The sequence below is a fragment of the Amia ocellicauda genome, chromosome 18 (genome assembly GCF_036373705.1).
Source record: "Amia ocellicauda isolate fAmiCal2 chromosome 18, fAmiCal2.hap1, whole genome shotgun sequence".
NCBI lineage: Eukaryota > Metazoa > Chordata > Actinopteri > Amiiformes > Amiidae > Amia > Amia ocellicauda.
This window is the reverse complement of record NC_089867.1, coordinates 18,748,574-18,773,045: the sequence shown is the minus strand read 5'-3', so window position 1 is coordinate 18,773,045 and position 24,472 is coordinate 18,748,574. Positions and strand designations below refer to the sequence as shown.

The 24,472-nt window shown below is 41.7% G+C and overlaps 1 protein-coding gene across 8 annotated transcripts in view; it reads right to left on the bottom strand.

Moving 5' to 3' along the window:
* The window catches only part of casz1 (castor zinc finger 1), a 115,153-nt gene that overhangs the window by 7,019 nt on the left and 83,662 nt on the right, over positions 1-24,472 (bottom strand). For 6 of the 8 annotated variants that reach the window (XM_066690419.1, XM_066690417.1, XM_066690415.1 and 3 more), the window contains 13 exons: positions 22,638-22,728; positions 17,961-18,125; positions 14,669-14,841; positions 13,336-14,186; positions 8,553-8,685; positions 7,657-7,720; positions 6,529-6,692; positions 6,106-6,228; positions 5,268-5,594; positions 3,898-4,096; positions 3,008-3,179; positions 684-832; positions 298-523 (listed from right to left, as the gene is read on the bottom strand). In XM_066690419.1, coding sequence (XP_066546516.1) covers positions 298-523; positions 684-832; positions 3,008-3,179; positions 3,898-4,096; positions 5,268-5,594; positions 6,106-6,228; positions 6,529-6,692; positions 7,657-7,720; positions 8,553-8,685; positions 13,336-14,186; positions 14,669-14,841; positions 17,961-18,125; positions 22,638-22,728 — 2,837 coding nt within the window. The remainder of the gene's footprint in view (positions 1-297; positions 524-683; positions 833-3,007; positions 3,180-3,897; positions 4,097-5,267; positions 5,595-6,105; positions 6,229-6,528; positions 6,693-7,656; positions 7,721-8,552; positions 8,686-13,335; positions 14,187-14,668; positions 14,842-17,960; positions 18,126-22,637; positions 22,729-24,472) is intronic. The other 2 variants (XM_066690418.1, XM_066690420.1) reach the window with 1 other exon arrangement.

Genomic DNA, 24,472 nt, shown 5'->3' with positions numbered 1-24,472 from the left:
TTCTGCTTGTGTTTATGAAAAGAATACGGGTGAATGCATCATATGTTTAAAAAAGAGAAAAAATATTCAGTTTTCTAACAGCTTATCAACATTGACCTGCTGGAATTATCTGTACAATATAATTTTTTTTGTAAGTAGTTTGACGTAAACGCCTAGAAGTGATGGCTGAATTATTACACCCCCCAAATGACATAACTTAAACAGCCATTTTCCTTTCCTCAGAGTGCTGAGCGCTAAGTGAAAGCCCATAAAGAGTGGTGTGCACGCTGCTTCCTTCTCACCCTCCTCTTGACTCACCTGCGGGGGAGCTGTCGTTGCCCACCGGGGTGCTGGTGCAGCTGCGGTCTGGGTTCGAGGACTCAGAAGAGAGGCCCATGGGGCTGCCGCCACCCATGTAGTCCATGTAGTCATCGGTCTCGTCCATCATGCTGGAGAAGCCAGGGGTCAGGCTGGAGTGGCCGGGGCCAGCAGACATGTTGGCCATGGAGTGGATCTCGTCATGCCTCTGGCCGTGAGAGACCATCTGGAACAGCAGCAGGAGAGAAAGCTCAGTGAACCAGGAACCCACGAACACGCACACATTAGTGCTTCCCCTTAAAGCTAGTACTGTTATGCATTTATCTCAATAACTAATCCATTCCCTAATAAGAGGTCTAGGCTTGGTCAGTTTGGTCGCTAGTTACCTGCGATGGGACCCTATCGAAGTTCTTGCCCAGCATCCTTCTCATGTGTTTGCGGGCGTGGGAGGTCATCTGATGCTTGAGCAGGAAAGAAAACTGGCAGCCCTCTCGAATGCAGTGGAAGTGGCTATTCACTTGGTTGTACTTACAACCTGCATAAAAATGAAGAGGAAGGTGTCAGTTTAGCACTTTATTTTACCAGTGGTAATGTTACGCATCTGTAGAAAAGGAGAAAGGACAGTAATCTAGTCATAACCATTGTAAAATAATATTCAATGATTTATTTCAAGTCAGGTTGCATATTTGTGGAGTAACCTGTAAAACCTGTATGCTGCATGGAGTAGGGAAATTTCGATTAAAACTTTATGGTCTTACGTTGGCAGCTTTATACATTGTCTTTAGATAAATGTTACAGGAAATATTTATGTATTTTGAAGGTCCCTAGGTGTGTTCAGTAAATACCTTTCATAGTGGTGTAAGAAGTAAAAACTAAATTAAATCTCACGCAGGAGGGGAGAATCAAATCAGGTGGTGCTTGGCTTAGACAGTCCTCTGACAGTTGACAAGTTGAGAATTTAATTATCTTCGATTTCAGTGTTTTTTTTTCTTCCCCTCAACATTTCCCATCAGTTTTCTTTTCTTTCAGCCTTTCTCATTCAGGAGCCACAGTGGGGTAAAGAATGTGAAAGAAAAGCACTGCTCACTGCTGGGTACAGCTCCTTGGGTGTGGAAGTGGGACGGCGAGTTTCAAATCTAGACTAAGGGGCTACATTAGTGTTGAAAGGACAGAAGGAAATGTGAGCGCTAACACTTGGGCCTATGGTCTTTCAGAGAGGAGCCAGCACTTAAACCAAAAGAAATTGTCTCATGTGGGGTGGTGTCTGCCAAGAAAACAGACATATACCTTTCCATAATAATATGGAAAACACAATAATACATAAATAATACATTTCTGTATACAAATGCATCTGTCCAAGCTTTGTTTGTTCTAATTATCTGTGAGGCAGATGGGGCGGGGTGCTCCGGGGTGATGTGAATGCAGGATTGTAAAAACTAAAAACTAAAAAAGTTTAGGTTTAGCAGAAATGCTTGAATGAATGAATGAACACCACAGACAGTCATTACATCAGTGGATTTTTTTCTATATTTTAGGCATATTTTATTCTATTTGGCCTTTAAAATATGTGTTACCAATATATTTAAAGTTTTAGTGAAGCAATAAAAGCCATCTACTGCCTACTTGTACCACTTAAATAAATGCAAAATATATTTTATATATATATTTTTTAATCTAGTGTATTGCTGCCTTAAATTTTTTTTTTTTTTTTTTACAGATCTACAGATCCTAATTGCTATACGAATTCAAATTAAGTTACTGGTTTTCGTAAGTTAATCAAATATTGTGGCAAGCTAGTTATAATTTTATTAAGAATCAGGCGCTGTGAAATAATTGAAACTCGACCATGTAGGGCAGGTACAGACTCGTTGGTTACCATGGTGCCCACAGCACTGTACAACGCGATGTGTCATCAAATTGCTTTGTGCGAACCAGCTATCACATTAAACACGGAAAGTTGAGTAAATAACAGTAACTGCAAAATATCAGGGCTGTTTGTAAAGTGAGATTCAGGTAGCACTCGGGTTCTGTTTACTGTGGCTGTCATGGATACTGCAGCCAAGTAAGCGCTAAACCATAAATTCTTTATGACTGAATGCTTGGTTTTGTACTAGTTCTCCCCTCTTTCTTTATTTCTCATTAACACACAATGCAAATAGTACCTGGAGAAAGGGAGGGACAAAGAATAGACATTCAGTTGCATAGCAATTTGTTTATTTTTTTCTACCTCCAGCAAAGCTGCTTTCAAACAGAATAACAACTTACTTCTGTTGATTTAGACTTGAAATAACGTGGCAGCACAAACAAACTGAGCCAGACGAGCACAGTAATTAACTCAGCTAATTGCTCATTCTAGGCAGGTTAAACATATATATATACATATACATATATATATATATATACATATACATATATATATATATACATATATATATATATATATATATATATACATACACACACAACATAATTGTGATTACATACAACAAAATACAACAAAAACAACTATGACAGTGGCAGATAGAAAAAAAATATTCATCAGTATGCTTGTTGCTCAGTGTTAACTAAAAAAAAAAGAAAAGAAAAGTATAACTCTGATGTCTAACACCACAGCCAACACATAGATTTCAAAGGGTCGCTGGCTGTACCCTGAACTGAGTGACTGGAAAGGGTTCATGCTCATTTCTTGCTCGTTCCTGCCCGCTCTTACCCAGCCTGCCACATTCCTCCCGCTTGGTGAAGTATTTGAACCCATTGGCGGCCCGGCGCTCGGCCTTCTCGTGTTTCTTGATGTGCCAGGGCAGCTTGGTGGTGATGTTGGTGACAAAATAGCAGCCGGGGCGGAGACAGTGGTAGTGCCCCCTCATCCGAAACTCACATTGCTGGAACGGGGAGTTGGAGGGGTGGTGTGGGGAGAGACGTAAAAATAACATATTAAAAATTAATAACAACCAAGAGATATATCTCTTTTGTTTGTTTTTGAAGTGTATCCAGCAGCTATAGGATGCTATAGGACTGACTGGTTTGTCTGGAGGACTCTTGTCCTCCGCTCAACACCGTGAACCCTGCTCTGTAACAGTCTCCTGCACTGCCCCGCCTGAGGCGACTGGCATCCCTCCAGACCTCTGAGACCTCTGGTCACCTCCAGGCGCCACCTCCGATGGTCCGAGGTCTCGGAAAACACTATGTTACAACAGACTCTTCGTCTGTGCTGCCAGGCTTTTTGCTTTTCATTTCTTTTCTTTTTTTAACCATTTTTTTCTGTTTGGTGGTAACCTGTTTCAAAGCTGCCATCTGTTTCCTTTCCCTGAGCATCCCACAGGAGGATGACTAACAAGATCCGCTCATCTCAGGAGGGTATTTCTAGGGGAATGATTCTAAATGCATAAATGAATGGATATAAGCTGGCGGTGGTTGAGGGGGGGGCATATTTAGGATTCAGTGCAGGACAGGAAATAAATAGCAGGTTTAGAAGGCAGTAGTAAGAACCCCCATCTGGTGGAGGACAGCTGTCTGTGTCGGGAGTGACGGGGCTCTCGAAAGATATCTTGCCTTGCGTGCCGGCCCAGAGGATCGGATCCTGTGATGTTTTTTCCTCACCTGATTGGGACAGAGACACTGCAAGGAGTAGTAGGAGAACTGGTCTCGCACATTCACAAGGTTGTTGTTGGGGTTGATGTGGTCCAGGCAGTGTGACTCTGCCTTTCCGGAGGTCTTGCACACGTACTTGCAGTTGCCAAACAGACAGTGGAAGTGGAACTTGTTTGCGTATTTGCAGTCTGTGGCCAGGCAAGGGTCGCTGCAAGCCAAACGAAATGAGAGAAATCAAGCAATTCAATGAGTCCGTGAAGTAATTAAAAACTAATTCACAAATCAGAAAGAAAAAAAGAAAAAGGGAAATAAAATCAAAAGGGCTTTGAAAAAAAAGGTTGCTTCAATTATAATCTTAGCAAAGACAAATGGATGTTTTTCCCATTAGTAATTAAGTGTTCCCAGAGGTCAGTTTACAAGGTAAAGCATATAAATACAATTTCAGAGACAAAAAAGTAGAATCTCAGTCATAACCATTCATAGCCCATAGATTTCTGTTCTTTTGCCAGGGAGTGACTGGCCGTAAACAACTGGAACTTATAAACTTCTGCTTCCCGAAACAATCTCCTCTCACAGAGAGAAAACCGAAAAACAAACAAACAAATGTGTCTTTAATAACAATTTAGGGCCAGATCATTTTGTTAGGGGGTAAATAAATCTAGTTCGAGCGTGAGGCCGAGGAATGCATGTGTGGAAACCATGAGGAGTCTGAGAGGGGGCTGTTTTTTCGGCAGACACAGCCATTACTCAGTGGTCCTGTCTGCTTGGCGGATGTTAACGGGTCCCTGGGAAATTGTGGTAGGGCCATTAACCCCGGTACAGTCCCTTCAGATAGAACCCCAACTTCCTCACCACAGCATGGGAGCACTGTGTCTCTGGAAGGAACCACGAGGCCCGTGCTTAAAGAACCGCTTTGTACGGCATATAAACACATATCGATCTCTGCCACCCCTGGCCCAGAGCAGCAGCAGCGATGTCTTACGCAAAACTTGGGCTCATTTCAACAGAGAATCTTCCCAAGGCCTTATCCCACTCTGCTGCGCCATTCTGTTTGTAACAACACCTCTGACTAATAACTAATTAAAGCGTTCTTTCCTTGCACAGCTTGGATGGGGAAAAAGCGTTTTTTCGATGAATCCCGCCTTGACGTGGCTCTGAGTGTTAATATCCATAAGAATCTCATCTTCAAAATAACTAGCTCCAACAAATACAAGGCCAGCGGCCAGCGGCCGGGAGAAAAAATATTTGACACCTTTGTCTTTATAGGATGAGGGTCGTTGTAAAACTCCATGCATCTCACTGAGAATATCGATGCTCTGTTATGATGCACTTTATGCAGTGATTTCACCGCTCAGTGCTCTGGCCTCTGGTACACTTACTTGTCCTGAAACTGAAGGAATCCTGGCTTGACTTGCGGCTTGGCGTTCTCCAGGGAGGTGGTGGCCAGTGGGGAGGTGGCAGGCAGGCTGGGAACCGAGGCGGGCAGCTGGGGGATGGAGCCGGTCAGCTGTTTCCAGGCCAGGAAAGATGGTGCAGATCCAAAGCTGCCCGTTGGGGTGATAGTAGGTACCTCCATGGAGGGTGCAGTTGCTACAGAGATGGGCACAGGTGGCTGGTGGGGCACCCCCTCGTCGTGGTCCTTGTCCTCACCCGCAGGGTTTAGGGACGGCTCGGATTTCACCTTCAGAGTCGCCCGGAAGTGGAAGCTGAAACACATGGATGGGCAAGGAGCATACTGTCAGGAGACTTTTTTTAAATGTTAGGGAAAGCATGGTACAGTAAAGGATGTTTGAAAAAACAGTCAGTACAGTAGATGTACATTCTACTGACATTTTTAATTTATTTTCCCTATATCTCCAAACTATAAACAGAATATTGCAGAATCTCAAAGATATCAATGAACGCACAATGATAAGCAGGGTGCAGAATTCTTATATTACATATACATTTCTAAGCATTATCTTCTTGTTGCTGAAGTGCTTAATTCAGGAGATTGCTTCGCTGGCGGTGAGCGAGCCCCACAAACAGACTAGCACTGATTCCGATACAAGATGAGATTAGCCAGTCAGTCTGTGTTATTTATCAAAGGGAGAGAGGGTAACAAACATTTCAAACTCAGCGATGGGAATAGCCCAGCCATTAAAAATAAATAACCCCCCCCCATAAAAACTCAGCAAAGCCTGGGCAGGTTAGACTGAAGTGCATGCCCATACTCACTTGGCGTGTTTCACTGCCCCATCGAGTGTGCTGAAGAGAGCGCCACAGTCCTCAACGAGGCAGTGGAAGTGAACTTTGTGCAGAAAGTCACACTGAGACTCACAGAAGTCTTCAGTGTCAAACCTGGCAGAGTATAATCAAGATGAGTAATGAAATTCTTAGCATACAACAACTTGGAAAAAACAGCAAGATGCATAGTAAATAGATATATTTATATATCTATTTTTCAATTAATGAATTACTTCACAGTTCCTTTATACTCTTAATAAGGCCTTACGCAGCCTGCCTACAGTAGGGACATATTATTTTAAAGGGCAAATGTATGAGTGTAACAGGTAATCCAGTATTAGACAACCAAAAGCAAAGATAAAGATTTTTTCGACAGGAAGGAGAATTGTGGGTTCATCTGCAGGGAGGGCTCACCTCCTCAGGTAGGTCCTCCAGAATTCCACAGGCTTCTCCTGCACATGAGTCTTCATCACCCGGCTGAGATACTGAGCCGCCTCGGAGCCATCCCCTCCCTGGCCGCCCTCCAGCTCCGTCTTCAGGTGCAGGGCGCTGAAAAACGCCGGGTTCACATGCGACATCTGCAACACACACAGCGCCCAGTGAGAGGGGTCCCCCATACGCCTCTGCAGCGCAAAGGTCTGGCCTCTCGGAACAGAAGGTAATGTTCAATCAGACGGCTTGTGACACGTTAGGTTTATTATATATATTTAAGTATACTGTATAATATATTTTTAAGTATAATTAGCATTTCCTTAATGTGTGTTTTTCTTTCTCAGTATGGAGTATCGTATGTCGTCTTCAAGTTTGAACACTATTTTGCTCCACATACATGGGCACGAAGCACATCATTCAAGGTCATCTGGAGCGAGACTTCCTGATTGAAGCATCCCCTGCTGAGCTTTTACTTACACTTTGTGCATGGATTTATAAGTGTGTCAAACAAGGTCCCCCCCCAAGCTAGTGTGTGTGGCCACAAAACTGTATTCCAATGCCTCTTTAAATCATCAAGGTAATGGATACACACACTGCATTTATTTTAATCTGCAAGATATATGATTAAAACTATGTCCATTTTAATTTCCTCAAAAACATACAACATTTAAATGCGTTCTGCTACTTCAGCTCCGAGGCTGAGGTTCATTCTTTATTCTTGAAAAGAAAAAACGGAAGCTGACTAGTTTTTTTTTTTTGTTTGTTTTTTTCTTAAGCAAATAATTTGCTAACTCCATAAATAAAGAGAGAGGGAAGAAGGGTAAGACAGAGAGAGAGAGAGAGAGAGAGAGAGAGAGAGAAACGCTGGCAGGGTTCAAAACAGCTCATCAAAAAATAAACATCTCTATATATCTGGCATCGCATCCTGCTACCAGTTCATTATATTAATTTGTGAGCAGTGGGCTGAAATTATGCTGTATGAAAAATGGCTTGAAAATTTAAATGGTACAAACTCATCTTATTAGCGATGAAACATTAAAAAACAAACAGCCCCCTCTGCGTCCTGCTAATTTGTCTTGGGATGAAAGCGGTTTGATGGATGTATCTTACCTTATTCATAAGTGAGGATAAAAGAGATGTATTTTCTGGTACAGGGTGTCCGTTTGATGCATTACTAGAACAAGGAAAATGAACAATGTTTAGTCAAGATTTGCATGAGAACAGTAAATATTTACATTCATCACAGAGTAGGAGAAGTTATCAGAAAGAAAAAACAAAACAAAACACTTCTTATTACAAAAATGGCCTGCAAAGGAAAATGGGACCTGAAGTTCAAAGCCACATCAGGACTGAAATACCCTTGAAAATTGAACATAGCGTAAAAACATATAAATATGATGCCTTTTTTACTGCTTGACCATGCTAGAGTTCAGAGGAAGAAAAATATTCATATCCGCGAGAGGTGAAATTATTTGGGGGACAATAAACAATAAACAAAGCACAATTATTGTTCTGTTACATTTTCTACCACTCTAACATCAAATGCAGTTTTACACAGAAAATAAAAATTCTTGCATTCTTGATCAGACGTGGTTATTTCCACTCAGTGATGGAAGTTGTGGATCTCTTTTAATTCCCCAGGCGAACAATGATGAAACCTTCTGGACACAATGGAATTTTCCCTGCCTTTACCATCAGCGCCACATAGAGTGAAGGCCAACAGGGAATCTGTGCATTTAGTTACCAGCAGCACACTTATACTAATTAGCACAGGGGGGAGAAAGGGGTGTGTGGGGGTGGGGGGTTATATGCATTATTGAGAGAATAAATAGATTAAAAAAGCAAATAAATAAACACAAAGGGCAGACATGCCTTGATGTAGTTAAAGGTTTAAACCAGATCAGAGATGCACAGCTCGGCAGTTGCCTTTTCCCCCTCTCATATAAAGAGCACAGAGCTGTAATGTGTGCAGCACTAAACCGGTGTTAAGGGTGGGATTGCTGTACCTGTGGTCTTTCTTGCTCAGGTCTAGGCTGTGCTCCTGCAGGGAATCCTGGGAAGCTCCAGAGGTGGCATCAACTGGCTCTTGCTTCACTTGAACCAGATTAAACCGGCCTGCTGAAGCTGACTGCCCATTCCCTGAGGAGCCAGAAGAGAAAACAACAAAGTTATTGTTGGTCAGCATTATTTCCCTGTGACGAGATCTGACCTGACTTCTGTCCCAGCAGAAAGAATACTTGCAGTGATAATTATTGCAAAATTATGTCAGGCCGTCAAAGCTACCGGGCTTTTAAATGGTGATTGAGAGAAGGGGAGAATGAGGGAAAAAGACTCCTTTTGCAGCAGTGCTTGTCAAAACTCATTTGCGAGCCTGCCTCTTAACTATTCATTAAATGCGATGCTAATGCTGAGGAAAAGTGGCAGTTTCAGACTGGCCACCCCTCCCTCCCATCTTTGGCTGTCCTCGTTACCCCAGCAACGGACAGTGGCCACCAAAACTGAGCATGCCCAAAAGGAACATCTGCCATGTCAGTCAGATTGAACCTGACAGCCAATCAGATCAGTTCAAATAGCGTGACCTCTCGATCGGATTTCCTGGATAGGTATTGCATGGATGTGTGGCTTGAGACAGGAATGGAAAAAAAAAATTAGAAGATGACGATGAAGAAGAAGAAAGGGGGAGAGAGAAAGAGAGAGAAAAAAAACTGACAGAAATATGCGCCCTGGATTTCTCCACAATACCCAAGTGACTGAAATATTAATTTATCCTCAGGCTATACAGAGAAAGCTGTGCTTTTTTGTAGATGGTAAGTGGTATTTTATTAAAAAAGAGAAAGGAATAAGAAAGCAGTCCCTGGCACGACCTTTCCAATCTTGTGCTTAGTACATCAGCAGTGATTTGTTTCAGAAGGAGCATGCTCTTTGAAAAAGGACTACTGAAGGGATTTTGACAAGCAAGGAGTCAACAGCTGTCTCTGCACTTGGCCTGCCATGCAGACACATCCTATTCTAACAATCTCTGCTGATCCCTGTTGAAGGAGAAAAACCTGTGCAGCTACTGTACGACAGCACTGAAGTACAAGCCAGTCCCTCAGACATAAAAGCTTAATCTACAGGCTGTTCCCATTAGTTGTGCAGGTGAACATTCCCAGTATGACTTGAACTTCATTACAACCTACAGAATAAACAACAGAGAGGAAAGGTGGACTTTTTATCCCAGAGCCAGAAATATCCCTCGTTTTGTCAGTCTCCTCGGTGTAAATCGTTTTGACAGTGGGTGAGGTTTACCCACAACAACCTAGCTGTCAGCCCAATGTGAAAGCACAGTAATATTAGTGTCAGATCCCCGTTCGGTCATAGATCAACAGCTATAGCCCTTGGATAAACAAATCAAACCTCTCTTGCCAAAACGTAAGGAGCTTTCTGGGACCAGACGAAGGATGGAAGGGAGCAGTGTGCTGCTGGGTTTAGCCTGCAACAAATATATATACCTGCTTACTGAATACATGAAAGAGGTGGCAGAGCCCTGATCTACAGAATACCAGTCCAGAACATTGCCCCCTTGGTAAGAACTGCCTACAGACAAATAGAGATGGCAAGGTTATGTTCATTTGGAGCAGAACCAGAGGAAATCAATTAAAAAAGAACAAACAAACAACACAAACATGTCTCTGGATCACAGCTGTCTTAACACATTCACCAAAGACCAAGAAAAGAATCAGTGCAAAAAAATAAAAAAACAACTGAGTTGATCTCAAAGCAATGTTTTTCTGGAAATTTTCCAGGAATAATGTTCTACCATGTAATTACTCCTGGTAAGTTACAATGCTAGTGAGAGATCATTTGTAACAGCGTGTCTAATTAGTATACCCTTAAGATGTCTGAATCTGTTTTCAAAAACCACAACTCGGAAAAACACTTTTGGGTAAATTTGTTTGAAGGACTAATAAAATAACAGACACAATGCCTTGACTGAAACAGAGTGATTAAGAGAAAGGCATTGAGAGTCTCTCTGTTTTAAATGTCAGGTGCTTTTGTTGTTTTTTTGTGTTAGGTTTGTTTATGCCATATCAGTTTTGCTCACAACGTTTATGTAGCCAAAGCTCATGTATATATAGCCGATTGTATAATTTGAATACATTGCATAGTAACTCCACAACAAATGTAATAAAACTGCAACTGCTCATTAGTTATTTAGCCATCTGTCCACACCTCACTCAAACAAGCAGAGAAGTGACTTAAAATAGCCGCAGTCCTGAGCTCTTTCACACCTTAAAAACAAAGCTATAGCCTCACCATTTACCACTTCCTCCTCATATTTCAGAGAACTGTCCAGTTCACACAGAATAGATTAACAAAAGAAACATGATTTTGCAGCAAAGTGAAAGATGCCTTCTTATTACATTGTTTTCACATAAAATGGGCCAGTCCAAAAGAAAACAAACAAGACAAGAATGCTAACTAAAACGGAGCAGCTTTAAAATGTGTTTGTGTTCAAGAAGTGTGCATTCAAAAATGCAACTCAGATAGTTCATGGAAAAGGTGTGGAAGATCCCCTGGCAACTAGTGGCATATAATATCATCTGTGATTTTCACTTTACTGGCCCTGGTATTGAGTGTGCCTGTTTTCCTGCTTGACATTTGGCCTCAAAGTTTTTACATACAACAGATGCTCCGGTTTTCTTCGCTGCGTTGTCTTCTAGAAACATGAATAAGCTCAAAGCCATAGGTACCTGTTTAACTGGTCTTAATCCACATACCAGTCTAGTCCTGAAACAGATTCAGTAATCATATGCACTGTTTCTGCAATGTGGAAAAAACTGAACAGGGCAGGTTTTAAGATCTTCCACTGGGATTGTGTCCTCTGGCGAACATTATTTTCCCATCTTCTTTTCCCTAAACAGACTTATTGTATTACAATCGTTGCATTGCAATAGCTCCAAATTCAAAACTCAAATTCAACCCTGCTCCCAGTTCCTGAACTTTTTTATGATACAAAGTGCGTGTTACATTAGCGCTGTGCAACAGGAAGCATGCAATATTGACCGATTTGCAGGCAGATTTTGATGCAAAGCGGAAATATGGTTATGAAGTAAGAATGGTCCGGGGCTGGAGAGTTATTGAACGCCGCAGACTGGAACACATGGACCGCTTGACCAGATATATCTCCACACTTGTTGTATCGTTATGTTTTATTTGGAGGACTGCGCACTCATTCCCACATGTCTCCAATGCCCATTCGATTACAGTGGCGGGTGATTTATATGTACAGAGGAACAATTCACCCTCAGAGTCGGTGCCCTTGAGGGGAGAAGCGATTTGTACGTCACTTTGAGGTGTGTGTTATAATGGAAATGACTGTAATGGGATTGTCTGCCTCTGATTCAAGGTAGAGCCACCTCACTGAGGAAATGGGGGGGGGGGTAGTAGAGAGGTTGGTGGGGCAGCTGGTGGTGGGGAGCTCCTCCAGCTTTCCTTCACGACTGTCAGTTCCTTCACATGACTCAATTGCTACTGATTAAAAAAGCAAGCAAAGCCCTTACACATTCCAGTTAGGAAAGTGCATTTTGTGAGAACTGTAGAGGTATAATCAGAAGATATTTCTAAGATTTGATAGGTAACGATAACATGACAATACCACTTACTGGTTTACACCCAGACTAACCACCATATAAAGTAAGACTGTTTTGGAAAATCTCTCCCATGTGCATTTAAAATAAAACACCTTAGTTTCAAAGTCATTTAGTTGCAAATCAGTACAGTGGGGACAGAGAAGTGTCAGACAACATCATGTATTTTTCAGTGTTGCAATCAGGAATTGAATACAAGTGTGGAAATCACTAACTGTCCTCTCAATAGGGGTTGTTTGGAAAAGGGGAAGATCTTTGGGCTATTGCCTCATTGGCTCCCAGACATCCCAAGAGCTCAGCGTAACAGCTTTTCTAGCCATTTCTGCTTTTACTTCAGCTTGAGTGAGAACAATTGTGAAAAAATAAATAATTTTGTTCTGTACTTTCAATTTCTGAACTTCACATTATGCAGCTTCCCTTTGCTCAGAAGCAATACGCATGCTGATGAGACCAAAAAAAAACGTATAGGAAACGTGCACAGCACAGACCCCCAGAGCATCTCCACAATCACATTAGGGGATTTTAAAGGGTCTGTTATTTACTGAAGGCTCATCTATCTGTTTACGTGATGTAGGTATCAAGTCAGTTATTATTAATGTGGGAGGAGGAGAGACAACAACCTGTGCTGAGTATTGGGTTTTTATCACTTGAAATTGGGCCTTCCTCTTCTGGTTGTGTTGCCAAATGCATTTGTAGGGCCCAACAGAAGCTCTCTCATGACTTCACTTGGCAAGGGGGAGCTCAGGCAAGGAAAGGGGGTTTGCCCCTAGTAATGACATGCTGTAAAAACAACCCCTGACAGCTATATAATCTTTTTGTGTTACTGGACAAAATATTTATAAGTGCTTATTAAAATGTTGCATAAACACATACCAAGATTCATTTTCCTAATAGCCTTGCCACATAAATCAGCCATAGTCACAGTTGCATTTTTACTTGGGATGTTGGCATGAAAAGCTGACCCAGGTCTAGCTGAGAAGAACTTGACACATACCATGCAGGGCAGTAAAGGCGTACCAGCTCCTTCTGGGTATACAAAATAATAATCAGGCACCCTTCTGCCAATCTGTTTGTTGGTACCTAACAAAGACTTCATGGTAGTAGGAAGGTACAACTGATTCAAAATGGAGGAACTTGGTTCCTGGTTGTAGCCACCCACCTGTGTCTGGATTTCCGGAGGGTTTGAGAGCCGCAGCTGCCAGTCTGGCCATCATTGGTGATATCAAGCCCTTACTGGCAGAGATCTTCCCTATGAGGGAGGTAGCCATGAGGGAGGAGGGGGTGGGCCCAGCTGCTGCCTCCCCCGAGGCCGAGATGCTCTGGCAGAGGGAGTCAGTGGGTGCAGAGGGAACACTGGACACGGCTGCGCTGAGGAGGTTGGCGGTCGACACAGGGAGCTGGAGCGGGAGCCTGGGGAGGAGGGGGAAGAAGGAGCCGGTACCAGAGAGAGTGGGGTTGGAGAGGGCCAGGGCCACTGGCATACTGCTGGGCATCGTCTGGGAGAGCAAGCTGGACATCTTGCTGGAGGGAGGGAGGGCGGTGGTGGGCTTGGCGGTCTGGCTGGAAGTGACGGCGGTGGTGGGAGTGGGAAGAAGGTGTGGGCCAGAGGAGGACTGCTGGGCGGTGGGCGAGGCGCTCAGGCTTGAGTTCTTGCTGCTGATGGCCGAGAAGTCCATCAGGTCGTCGTTGCTGGACTCATCTGGCTCTTCTTTGGGCACCAGGAAGGAGGAGGACAGACCCAGGACCCCCGTGGAGCGGATGTGGCGTCTCTCGTGCTTGCGTTTGTGGGAGGTCATCTGGCTGGTGGAGGTAAAGGTGAAGCCGCAGCCCGAGCGGATGCAGTGGAAGTGGTTGGTGGCCTTGCTGTAGACGCAGCCCTCGTACTTGCACTCCTCGTACTTGTAGAACTTCTTGAAGCCATCCTTGGCGTACGCGTCGTCCTTGATGTGGTAACTCTTGTGCTTCTCGATGTCACATTTGTTCTTGAAGGTGAAGGTGCAGCCCGGACGCCTGAGGAGTTAGGGAGGAAGAAAGGAAAATCATTGGAAAAAATAAAACCAATGAACTAAAAAAGCGAACTTATCAGTCACAAAAAGGTTTTTAGAGAGAGTTTGTAAATCTGATCGACTATTCCTATAATTCTTAGATTGTTATGTATATAGTATATCTGTGAAACATATATTCAGTCTTAAATGATTTTCCTATTCAAAAGCCTTGGACATTAGATCAATCAGCACTGTGAAGCATGCTGCTTTCTTTCAAATTAGTCTTTTATTAAAAGTCACCTCAGGACTTTCATTAGTGACTAAAATCATAATTACCATTCACAATTTTTGGAGGCAAGGTGATCCAGGTTGGCCATTGACTCCCATGTGTCACCTTCAGAAAGTTACTTAACCTCTTCGTACTACAACCTTTAAATCCTGGTTGAGTTATTTTGGAGGACTGTGTCTATGAATGATTAACTCTTATTCTTGTTGTTATTTTCTCACCTGCAGTGAAAGTGTGTGGTCTTCTGCCCGTAGAATTGACACTCCACCGTGCCACAGTCCTCAGTAGCCCTGAACCTCTGGAAGCCATCGTTGATGAGTTGTGCGTTCTTTTTGTGGAAGTTCTCGTGAGTCATTACGTCTGAAGTGCTGGTGTACACTTTGTTGCAGCCCACCTGCACAAGGAGAAGAGGCCCGTGTTATAAGAAAATTGAATTTTAATACCTGAGAGTGCACAGCTTCAGCAATGAAAATGCATCATAGTGGTGATTCACCTTTAACCTGTCATCCCTCATTCTTTTCTTTTCTCCTCAGTTAAATTGCTAAACTTATGAATATTAAACAAAAATGGGAGGCTTGTTAAAAGTGGTTGCTGTCCATAAAAAGGGATGCTTTCCCACCCCCCCACTGCAAGTGTCTTTGTATTGTGCTGCGTATGTTAACCCTTTACAGCACCACTAAGGTGCAGGAAGTCTTTAGAAACCAAAGAAAATAACAGGAAACAGGACGTCAATAAATAGCATAAATACTTATGTATGCACCAGTAGAGCATGACATTTTCCTGTCAAACAACAATTGCTTGCAACCTCATATTACATAGATTTGAGGTCTCGACTTCTTAACAGGTAAAGGCTCTGTGTCTGATATCTTTCTGGTATGTTTTGATGACTGCAGTAAGTTGCTGCCCATTTGCTAGAAACTACTCCCCAAAGCATTGAAATTGTTAGGGAGAGATCACCTGGATCACTGATCACAAGACTGGTGCTGCTCAAGGCATTTCATATTACAGAAGCTAATCGTGCCTCCCACGTGTTTTTGCACTTCGAGTAAAACTTGACTTACAGAGTATGCACATGTATTGGGTTTGCAAGATCTTGCTGTTGCCGAAGCATTTGTGAATCTCTGTGCTACTCTACAAACCCTCAAGGTGCAGGCTGATGTAAATCTTACTACAGCATAGAGGAGTGAAATAAAAATAGCTCAATCATAGAACGAGCTGTATGTGGGCAAGGAAGATTCCGGTGACCTATATGCAACTTGCTGAGCGTTCTCACCCTCACAGAGGGTTTTTACAAGATCTTGAACAGGTTTCCCTAATCTGTGGTCTACTGTAGTAGCAGTTTTAAAAAAGAAAACACCACATAAACCAAAAAAGTGTGGCAGAGTAGGACGAAATGCTCAATCTAAAATATTTGATTTCAACCATTCCACTATTACCCTTCGACTCTAGTTTGGATGGAAAGAGCAATGCAAAATTGTTTAATTTGTTCTGCACCGCCCCACATTAGCTAACTGTACTCCCTGGCTAAGCTTTAACTTCTGTCATGAGTGTTGCAGGCGAGCTGTCACATGCTTTGGTTTAAAATGTTCTGTTCCGCAGCACTTATGAACCTCCTGGGTTCGAAGAAACAGCAAATGTTTGAATTAAAAAGAGCAAATGTATATCAACCTTGGCACTTTTCTCGCTAGCAAACCGGGCAACTTCACCATATTGAGTCAAACAATGAAAAAAATGCCACTCTGTTTTTTTCACTGTAAATCACGCGAACTAGTGCCAACATCTGCTCGTTCTCAGAGCTGTTAAAACAAGAGCTGAACTGTCTTATAACAATTATGCCGTTAGGGGGGTTTAAGAAAGAATATATCTTAAGCAATCCGTACCCCCTCCTTCATTTTTCCAGGAAGACAGTACTGAGCATTGCTGTCACCTTGAAAATAAGCAGACGTAAAAAATTAAACAAAACTGGTGGGGAATAATCTTCAACTCAGTACTTGGTACTAAAACATGAAAAATGTTAAGTTTATATAAACAACTAACTGAATTTTATCCATGCCAATTATGGAGAAAGAGACTGAGAGGGAACACACTGCTGGTTAGCGTTCATCCTTTTAATTTTTCTTTTATTTACTTTATGACACCTTTTGTCAAACGAATGAAAACTGCTCTTAAATGGTAATTTAGCCTTAATGGAAAAAGTGGAAGAACCGTAATTTCCTTTTATAGATGCAGTTAAACTGCGTGCATTTAAATTGCTCTGGAGACCCTCAGTGTATTTCTTGATTTGCCTCTGACAGCACAGTAGCTTTCTCTGGTTTCAGTGGAGAGAGAGTGTATAATAACAGGGTTGGTTTTTTTCCTGTGTATTTATTATTTTGTTAATTCTTCACATGCCCACTGGCGTTGCAGCTCACATCCTCCACAAAGGGCTGACACCCACAGTTAACCTGTTATGACCTTTGCATTATGATTCATGCGCTACAAAGACACAGACAGACGCCCCGTCTCTGCAGGAGAGCTCACTGCTCTTCTCTGCACTACCTGTTGGAAATGCCTAACAAATTCCCCGGGGAACAACACTGGGTTAAAACAACAGGGGGAGAGATATTACATGAGTGGTCCAGCTAGGTATGCTCTGGGCAATTTACTGTAGAGAGCAATGTTTTCAGTTATTACTGAGATAACATGCCTCAGAAAGAAGTGCTGAATAAATCAAGGCAAAGGGAGAGAGAGAGAGACTCGCACAGGAGGAGAGTAACCACAGTTGGACCAGAGAGCTTGCCATTTATTACAGCAGAAGGTAAGTAGGGTTAATTGATCTCTCTCCTCTCCTCAGAAGAGTGTCTGACACCTTGAAGTAGAGCTGTAACAGGTACTGTATCCCCTATGGCCACTATTAGCTCACCTTAGCACTGGATCCAGGTATGATTCAGATGCTATGGGATTGTTCCCCCTCTTCTGATATTGAGTGTTCAAAGCAAATGACAAGATTGAATTTGCTTTTCGTTGTTTCAATTGGTCAAGCCTATTCAAATACTACACTTTCAGCCCGTGGTTTTATATTTCAAACAAGTTTCCTTTGAATGCTTTTCCCTTTTCTTTTTTTCTTTCTCCAAACCCCTTCCTTTACTGTGGGCAGCTACTATATCCCAAGCATAGGATAGCCATGCAAAAATGTGAATCAAAATAAAAAAATAAATACAAAATAAAAATCCCCAGAGAAAGTATACAAGTTTTTTTTTTTCTTGCTTTTGCTTTTGTGTGTCAAATGTTGGAAGTGCTCAACGTGTTGCACAGTAGAAGGAAAGAAAAATATAAAAATGTAAAAATCGTTGCGAGCCGAAATCCAATGTGTGGAAGACTGCGGCTGTTTTGAAGTGAAGGTGGTGGTGTGTATGTGTGGGGGGGGGGGGTGGAGTGGGGCTGGGAGCTGAAGGGATAGTAGTGGAGGTGGGAGGTGGGGGTGTTAAGCGTCTCGGCAGGGGTCCCATGAGCTGGCCAGTGTGGGAGGGTTACCTGCATGCAATGGTAGTGCGTGCTCTTCCCATTGAGGTGACAGCCGTGGTAGTACACGCTGCAGTCGTCCAGGGGGCTGAAGCGCATGAACCCGTGCTGAAGGGAGTTGTCCCGCTTCTTGTGCATGTTGTAATGCCGGATGACATCCTGCTTACTGGTGAATCTCTGCGAGGGACAGAACAGACACAGCAACAGGTTTTTTTTTTTTGTGAGAAAACCAGCAACAGGTCGCTTTATCGCTCTGGCAACAGCTGCAGATAGCAGAAGCCAACTGGCAACGCAAGGAGCTGTGCACAGCCAGCAGAGGAGTCCCAGTTCACGTTAGTCCTTACTTATTTATTTACTTTTGTGAAATGTATTCTCAGGAGGGGGAAACAGGGAGGGTGGGGGTGGTGGTGGGACGTGTGAGTGAATGAGTGTATGTGTGTGTGTTCAATGAAGAAAGTCCACTTTGAAATGTGGGAACAAGCTTGGTGTGTTTTTTGGCTTCGAAAAAAAAAATGCAGTTCCATGCAGATGGTTGTTAACAGTACAAGGGGGAAAATAAAATAAATGAAAACAATAAATAAAGAAACCAAACCAAATCAAAATGTTTCTTAAAAAGAAAAAGAACGAAAGTATTCCCTATCTGAGACATTATTAATTTTTCTAATTAAAGAATTAAAGCATAACGATCTGGCTGACTTACAGTGCAAGAACTAGGGAATTTTCAAGGATCCAAAATTAACCAACTTTCCCAACCCCCGCCCTACTGCTGCCAAAATGGACTACCAACACAAGGAATACAACACTGACTCCAGAGGAATGGGAGCAACCCCATCTTCTGTAATTGGGTTTAAGCTGATATTACAGGAACTGAAACAAGAGCTTTTGTGTATAAATCAATGTGTCTGTCCAACTTTAATCCATCTTTTTCTCAATGTTTCATGTTAACTACAGAAAGAGGGGTGAGTGCGGGTGAAACAATAATCAGAGCTCTAAGATACTTAGAATAATTGCTCTTTGCTTCAACATATGATACTTTTACATGCAGAAACACAAATAACAACAACTAATGTAGTGGTAGTAATTTATTAGTTTTTGTCAGATTACCCCACTGCTCCGAAGTCCTTATTGATTTAATATATAAAGTAGATGGTTCCTGTAACCAGTCTGCTACCAGCTGCTGCTTTATGAACCATTGCTTTGCTCCCTTTCGAAAATCATGACAAAGAATAGTTCCCATGTTGAAGCACTAGTAAAGCAAAGGCCTACATATATATATATATATATATATTCGTGTATAACAAGAATTTAAAAAAAAAAGGGGAAAATGAAAAGGAGGTCTTCAGATGAAAATGCACATATTTAGCTGGGTACTCCAAAGGTCGCAAACAGTCGTCACATTTATTTTAGGTTTGGTTACACTAAGGGGTGGGAGCACATTTCCATGAAAGGAGAACATTTGACACAGCAAGTTATTGGAAGCTGGCAGAAGGATAATATTCCAAGACTGTGTCAAGTAACATTCCATGAATTATCACCTTGAACGTTTCTGATTTGAGGTTGAAAGTTTAGCAGTATATCGACACCGGAGAGTGCAAATTACCCTTTGGGTACTTGATGTACTCTTTCAGAAAAACAGGAATGCTTTCTGTTTACAAGGCAGATTCTGGAGTCTATCAAACAGCACAACAAGATAAAAAAAAGTATATCTGCTTCATATATATATATATATATATATAAATAAATACACACACAAACAGACAGACACAGACACTCATATATGTTTATATATATATATATATACACGTATGTTTATGTGTGTGTAATTAAGCATATAAACTAATTATACAGTTATTTCAGATATAATGGAGTGACAGTTAAAACAGCTTTTTGGGCTGGTGTATTTAGCAAATATACCAATGGTGAAATATATTGTTTAAATAGTTTCTGAGCAAAAAACAAACAAAATTAGAATATATATAAAAAAGTGTTTAGTCCAATTTCCCTGTAATGTTCTATCAGGCATGGATATACTTTACTGACAGTTTAATATCATTTTGGAATTTGAGGATAGTCTTTTTTCTTTTTAAACATTTTCTTTGTATATTTCTTTGTATACTTGCTAATGCTAATTGTGTTTGTTTTGTCCATGACTTGTCCAGAGGCTAGCAAAGGATTTATATTGTGAATAGGGATGAACAGCACCCCCAGGACTGGAGCAGGTGTCCAGGAACCACAAAAAGAAGACGTATTTCAAGTGTATTTACCATTAACCCGAAACAATTGTTGGAGTCCAACTGTTCCTAAAACTTGGCCATGTTCCAGTAGTTTGGACCAATATCTCACCGTGTTTTGCTCACATGAGGTGAACTTTACCGTGAGTGAGATTAGGCATGCCTCACAACACTGTATTTTTATCACTGTAGTTTACTCAGATAAGTCAGATATTTTAGAACTGCTGAAAACACAAATCTGTAAAAAACACCTGGGTGTTGTCCTTCAACATGCAGGATGCTGTAATGAAGTTAGCCCACCAAACTATAGCTACTAATTCCAAATTATAAACTTAACCAGGATATGGCAATTTGGCCATCCTAAAACACTATGCATCAGTTTTATGCAGAAGACCTTCAATCTACCTATGTTTCGGGCAGCTTATTGGCGGACTTGCTATTATTAGATGTGCTTTCACTCCCCGCTTTTGTTTTTTCTCAGATTGCCATTAACAATCACTGTGGATAAAACTCAGTGGGTGTCTTTCTTTTGAACATCTACAGACATAAATAAATGCATGAACAAACAAACAAACGAAGGACCAATAAACAAATCAATCAATAAATAAATAAATCAATACATATTTTAACAGAGCCTTGCAATAATCATCTGGTATGAAGATGAAGAAAATGTGTCGGTAACAATGGGGAGGAATAAACTGAGAGATGGAGACGTCCCCGAAGCAAGCAGTCAGGGAGAAGAACCTTTTGTCATAGCAGGACACGTTTCCAACAGTCCTTTAGTCCTCAGTCACAGGTGGAATACACTGCCGTTCAAAAGTTTGGGGTCACTTAGAAATGTCCTTTTTTTGAAAACATACATGAAATGAGTTTGAATAGGAAATATAGTCATTGACGAGGTTAGAAATAATGATTTGTAATTGAAATAATAATTTTGTCCTCTCCCACAACAGCTCAATAGGGTTGAGATCCGTGCTGGCCACTCCATTATAGACAGAATACCAGCTGACTGCTTCTTCCCCAAATAGTTCTTGCATAGTTTGGAGCTGTGCTTTGGGTCATTGTCCTGTTATAGGAGGAAATTGGCTAAAATCAAGCGCCGTCCACAGGGTATGGCATGGCGTTGCAAAATGGAATGAGATATCTTTTACCCTGTACAAATCTCCCACTTTACCACCAACAAAGCACCCCCAGACCATCACATTGCCTCCACCATGCTTGACAGCTGGCATCAAGCACTCCTCAGCATCTTTTCATTTGGTCTGCGTCTCACGAATGTTCTTCTTTCTGATCCGAACACCTCAAACTTAGATTCGTCTGTCCATAACACTTTTTTCCAATCTTCCTCTGTCCAGTGTCTGTGTTCTTTTGCCCATCTTAATCTTTTCTTTTTTTGGCCAGTCTGAGATATGGCTTTTTCTTTGCAACTCTGCCTAGAAGGCCAGCATCCCGGAGTCGCCTTTTCACTGTTGACGTTGAGACTGGTGTTTTGCGGGTACTATTTAATGAAGCTGCCAGTTGAGGTCCTGTGAGGCGTCTGTTTCTCAAACTAGACACTCTAATGTATTTGTCTTCTTGCTCAGTTGTGCTCCGGGGCCTCCCTCTCCTCTTTCTGTTCTGGTTAGAGCCAGTTTGCACTGTTCTGTGAATGGAGTAGTACACAGCGTTGTACGAGATCTTCAGTTTCTCAGAACAAGAATAGACTGACGAGTTTCAAGAGAAAGTTCTTTATCACTGGCCATTTTGAGCCTGTAATCGAACCCACAATTGCTGATACTTCAGATACTCAACTAGTCTAAAGAAGGCCAGTTTTATGTCTTCTTTAATCAGCACAACAGTTTTCAGCTGTGCTAACATAATTGCAAAAGGGTTTTCTAATGATCAATTAGCCTTTTAAAATGATAAACTTGGTTTAGCAAACACAACGTGCCATTGGCACACAGGACTGATGGTTGCTGATAATGGGCCTCTGTACGCCTATGTAGATATTCCATTACAAATCAGCCGTTTCCAGCTACAATTGTAATTTACAACATTAACAATGTCTACACTGTATTTCTGATCAATTTGATGTTATTTTAATTTACAAAAAAAGTGCTTTTCTTCTGAAAACAAGGACATTAATAAGTGACCCCAAACTTTTGAACGGTAGTGTATATCCAGCAACAGTTGCCGATGGGTGTCACCTGTTGTAACCTAGCACAGGGAGGCAACTGTTTGGTCATTGTGGTTGGCTCTGCTGGTGTCACTGAACCACGGTTGTTTGACTGTGATGTTATTAGGTCGGCATAATCCCCATGATCAACATGCCACTAGTTCAGCTCTAAAGTGGGGGATGCTAAGCCAACACTGGCCTAATGGGATTAGGTTATCGGGTTGGCTGAGGAGGAGGAGGAGGACCTAGAGAGATCGCATCTGACCCATGCAGAGAGCGCACTCCACATTGCACACTGCTTACCTGGTAATTGCACTCTGGATCCAGGCAATGGTAGTGTTCCCGGTACTGATAGGCACAGTGCACATGTCCGCAGTGCTGACTTCCAGAAAACCTGAAAGCAATCCAGTGATAATTATGGTTAAGGCATGAGTGGCACCAGTTCACTGCATTGCGATATCCTACACCTGTTACCAGGAAGTAAAACAATGAGTAACCAAGGCTTCCGTTGGTCCTCAAATCGCCCTTGACGACGCAGGAACATAGGAATAAACAAAACAAAACCGAGTGCAGTAGACGCTGGAGAAAAAAAATCTATGAAAACTCTGGAGCGATTCAATTTTAAAATCATAGCCTGCACAAAAATCGTATTATGAGCATTTCTCTTTGAAAAAGGAGGGGAATTCCACCAAGCTACGAGAGCCTAAATCCCTGTTTTCTGAATATGAATCCAAAGACAGACAAACGCAACACTGAGGAGCCATGCATCCGATATGTCCGCAAGTGATGGTGATGCATTAAAACTGGACTAATGGGCTAGTCCGTCTGTACATACGACTCCAAACATGATGGGACCTATAGTTAGTGACTCCTCCTTGCCTAGCAGGGTTACCAGTCTTTGACAAATCTAAAGGTCTCACAAGCTTTTATTTTTTTGCACTTTAATTCAAGTAATTCACAACATGCATTGTAGTAAAAAATCAGATCTGCCCTATATATATATATATATATATATATAAAAGATGAAGCTATGAATTGGAGTAAAACGCACCATCTGATTGAATTTTCTTTCCTTTCCCTATGATTAGAAAGCTAGTGGTGATCCCGCAGTTTACAAATGACGTTTTGAAGTGTAGGGCGGTTGAGGCACAGTCTTTATGGAATTGTTCCTGTGTTGTAGGCTAAATGACTGCTTTTTAAGTTAAGTGCTATCACTTAGATAGTATCTCTCCCTCTCCCCGTGAAACCACAATGCCAATGGTTCAGCTGATGGCGCAGAAATGTGTTTTTTCCACATGGATTCTCACTAGGAGCTCTGCAGTTCACTGTTCAGAGCAGACGCTGGGGATGGGCGATAGTGGTGAAATACTGGGTCATAAAAAATAAAGCACACCAACAACTGGCCTTCACAGCTGCCATGCAATATCCCAGCTGAAAGAACTGTCTTTAACAATAATTTTCTCTATATTTTATTTCAATATATAAATAGGGGAATTGTAATTTCAATAACGTTTTCATTTTTTGTTTCACTTTATTAAGTCAACATTTCACCAAACAAAGATTTGATTATTTACTCAGAAAGAAGATTCAAAACTAGCGAGCAGGTAAAACCCCCAGAGTAGAGGACTGGAAGTCAACTCAAGAAACAGGGTGCAGACACCACGACAACATCAGATTCTGAGGTGATGTGAAACAAACGCTCCTCTTCTCCAATCGCTCTTCACTAAAGAAAACATCACTCTATTCCAGGACCATTTTGTACACTCTTATTAAACTCTTAGCCTTAAGCAGAATTAATTAATGAGCAGACACTTTCAAACCTAGCCAAAATGTAATTTAGATTTCAGGTTAGCAGTATTGTTTTAATCAGAACATTATTTAAAAACATTAATGTAGCATTCCTGTTATGTTTGTTTATTTATTTATTTATTTTGTTTTGTAATTTTACAGCTTTCATTGTGAATTACCTCCTGCACGTTGTCAGAAGTTAAAGAGACGCATTTGCTGAGTGTTTACAGGCTCATTATAACCCTGCCAATGATGACTGTTAAAAACATCCAATTATAGCTAAAAACACACAAATAAACATTTGCACTACTGCTGCCAAAAGCACCATCTGCCAAAGCAAGAAAAAAAAA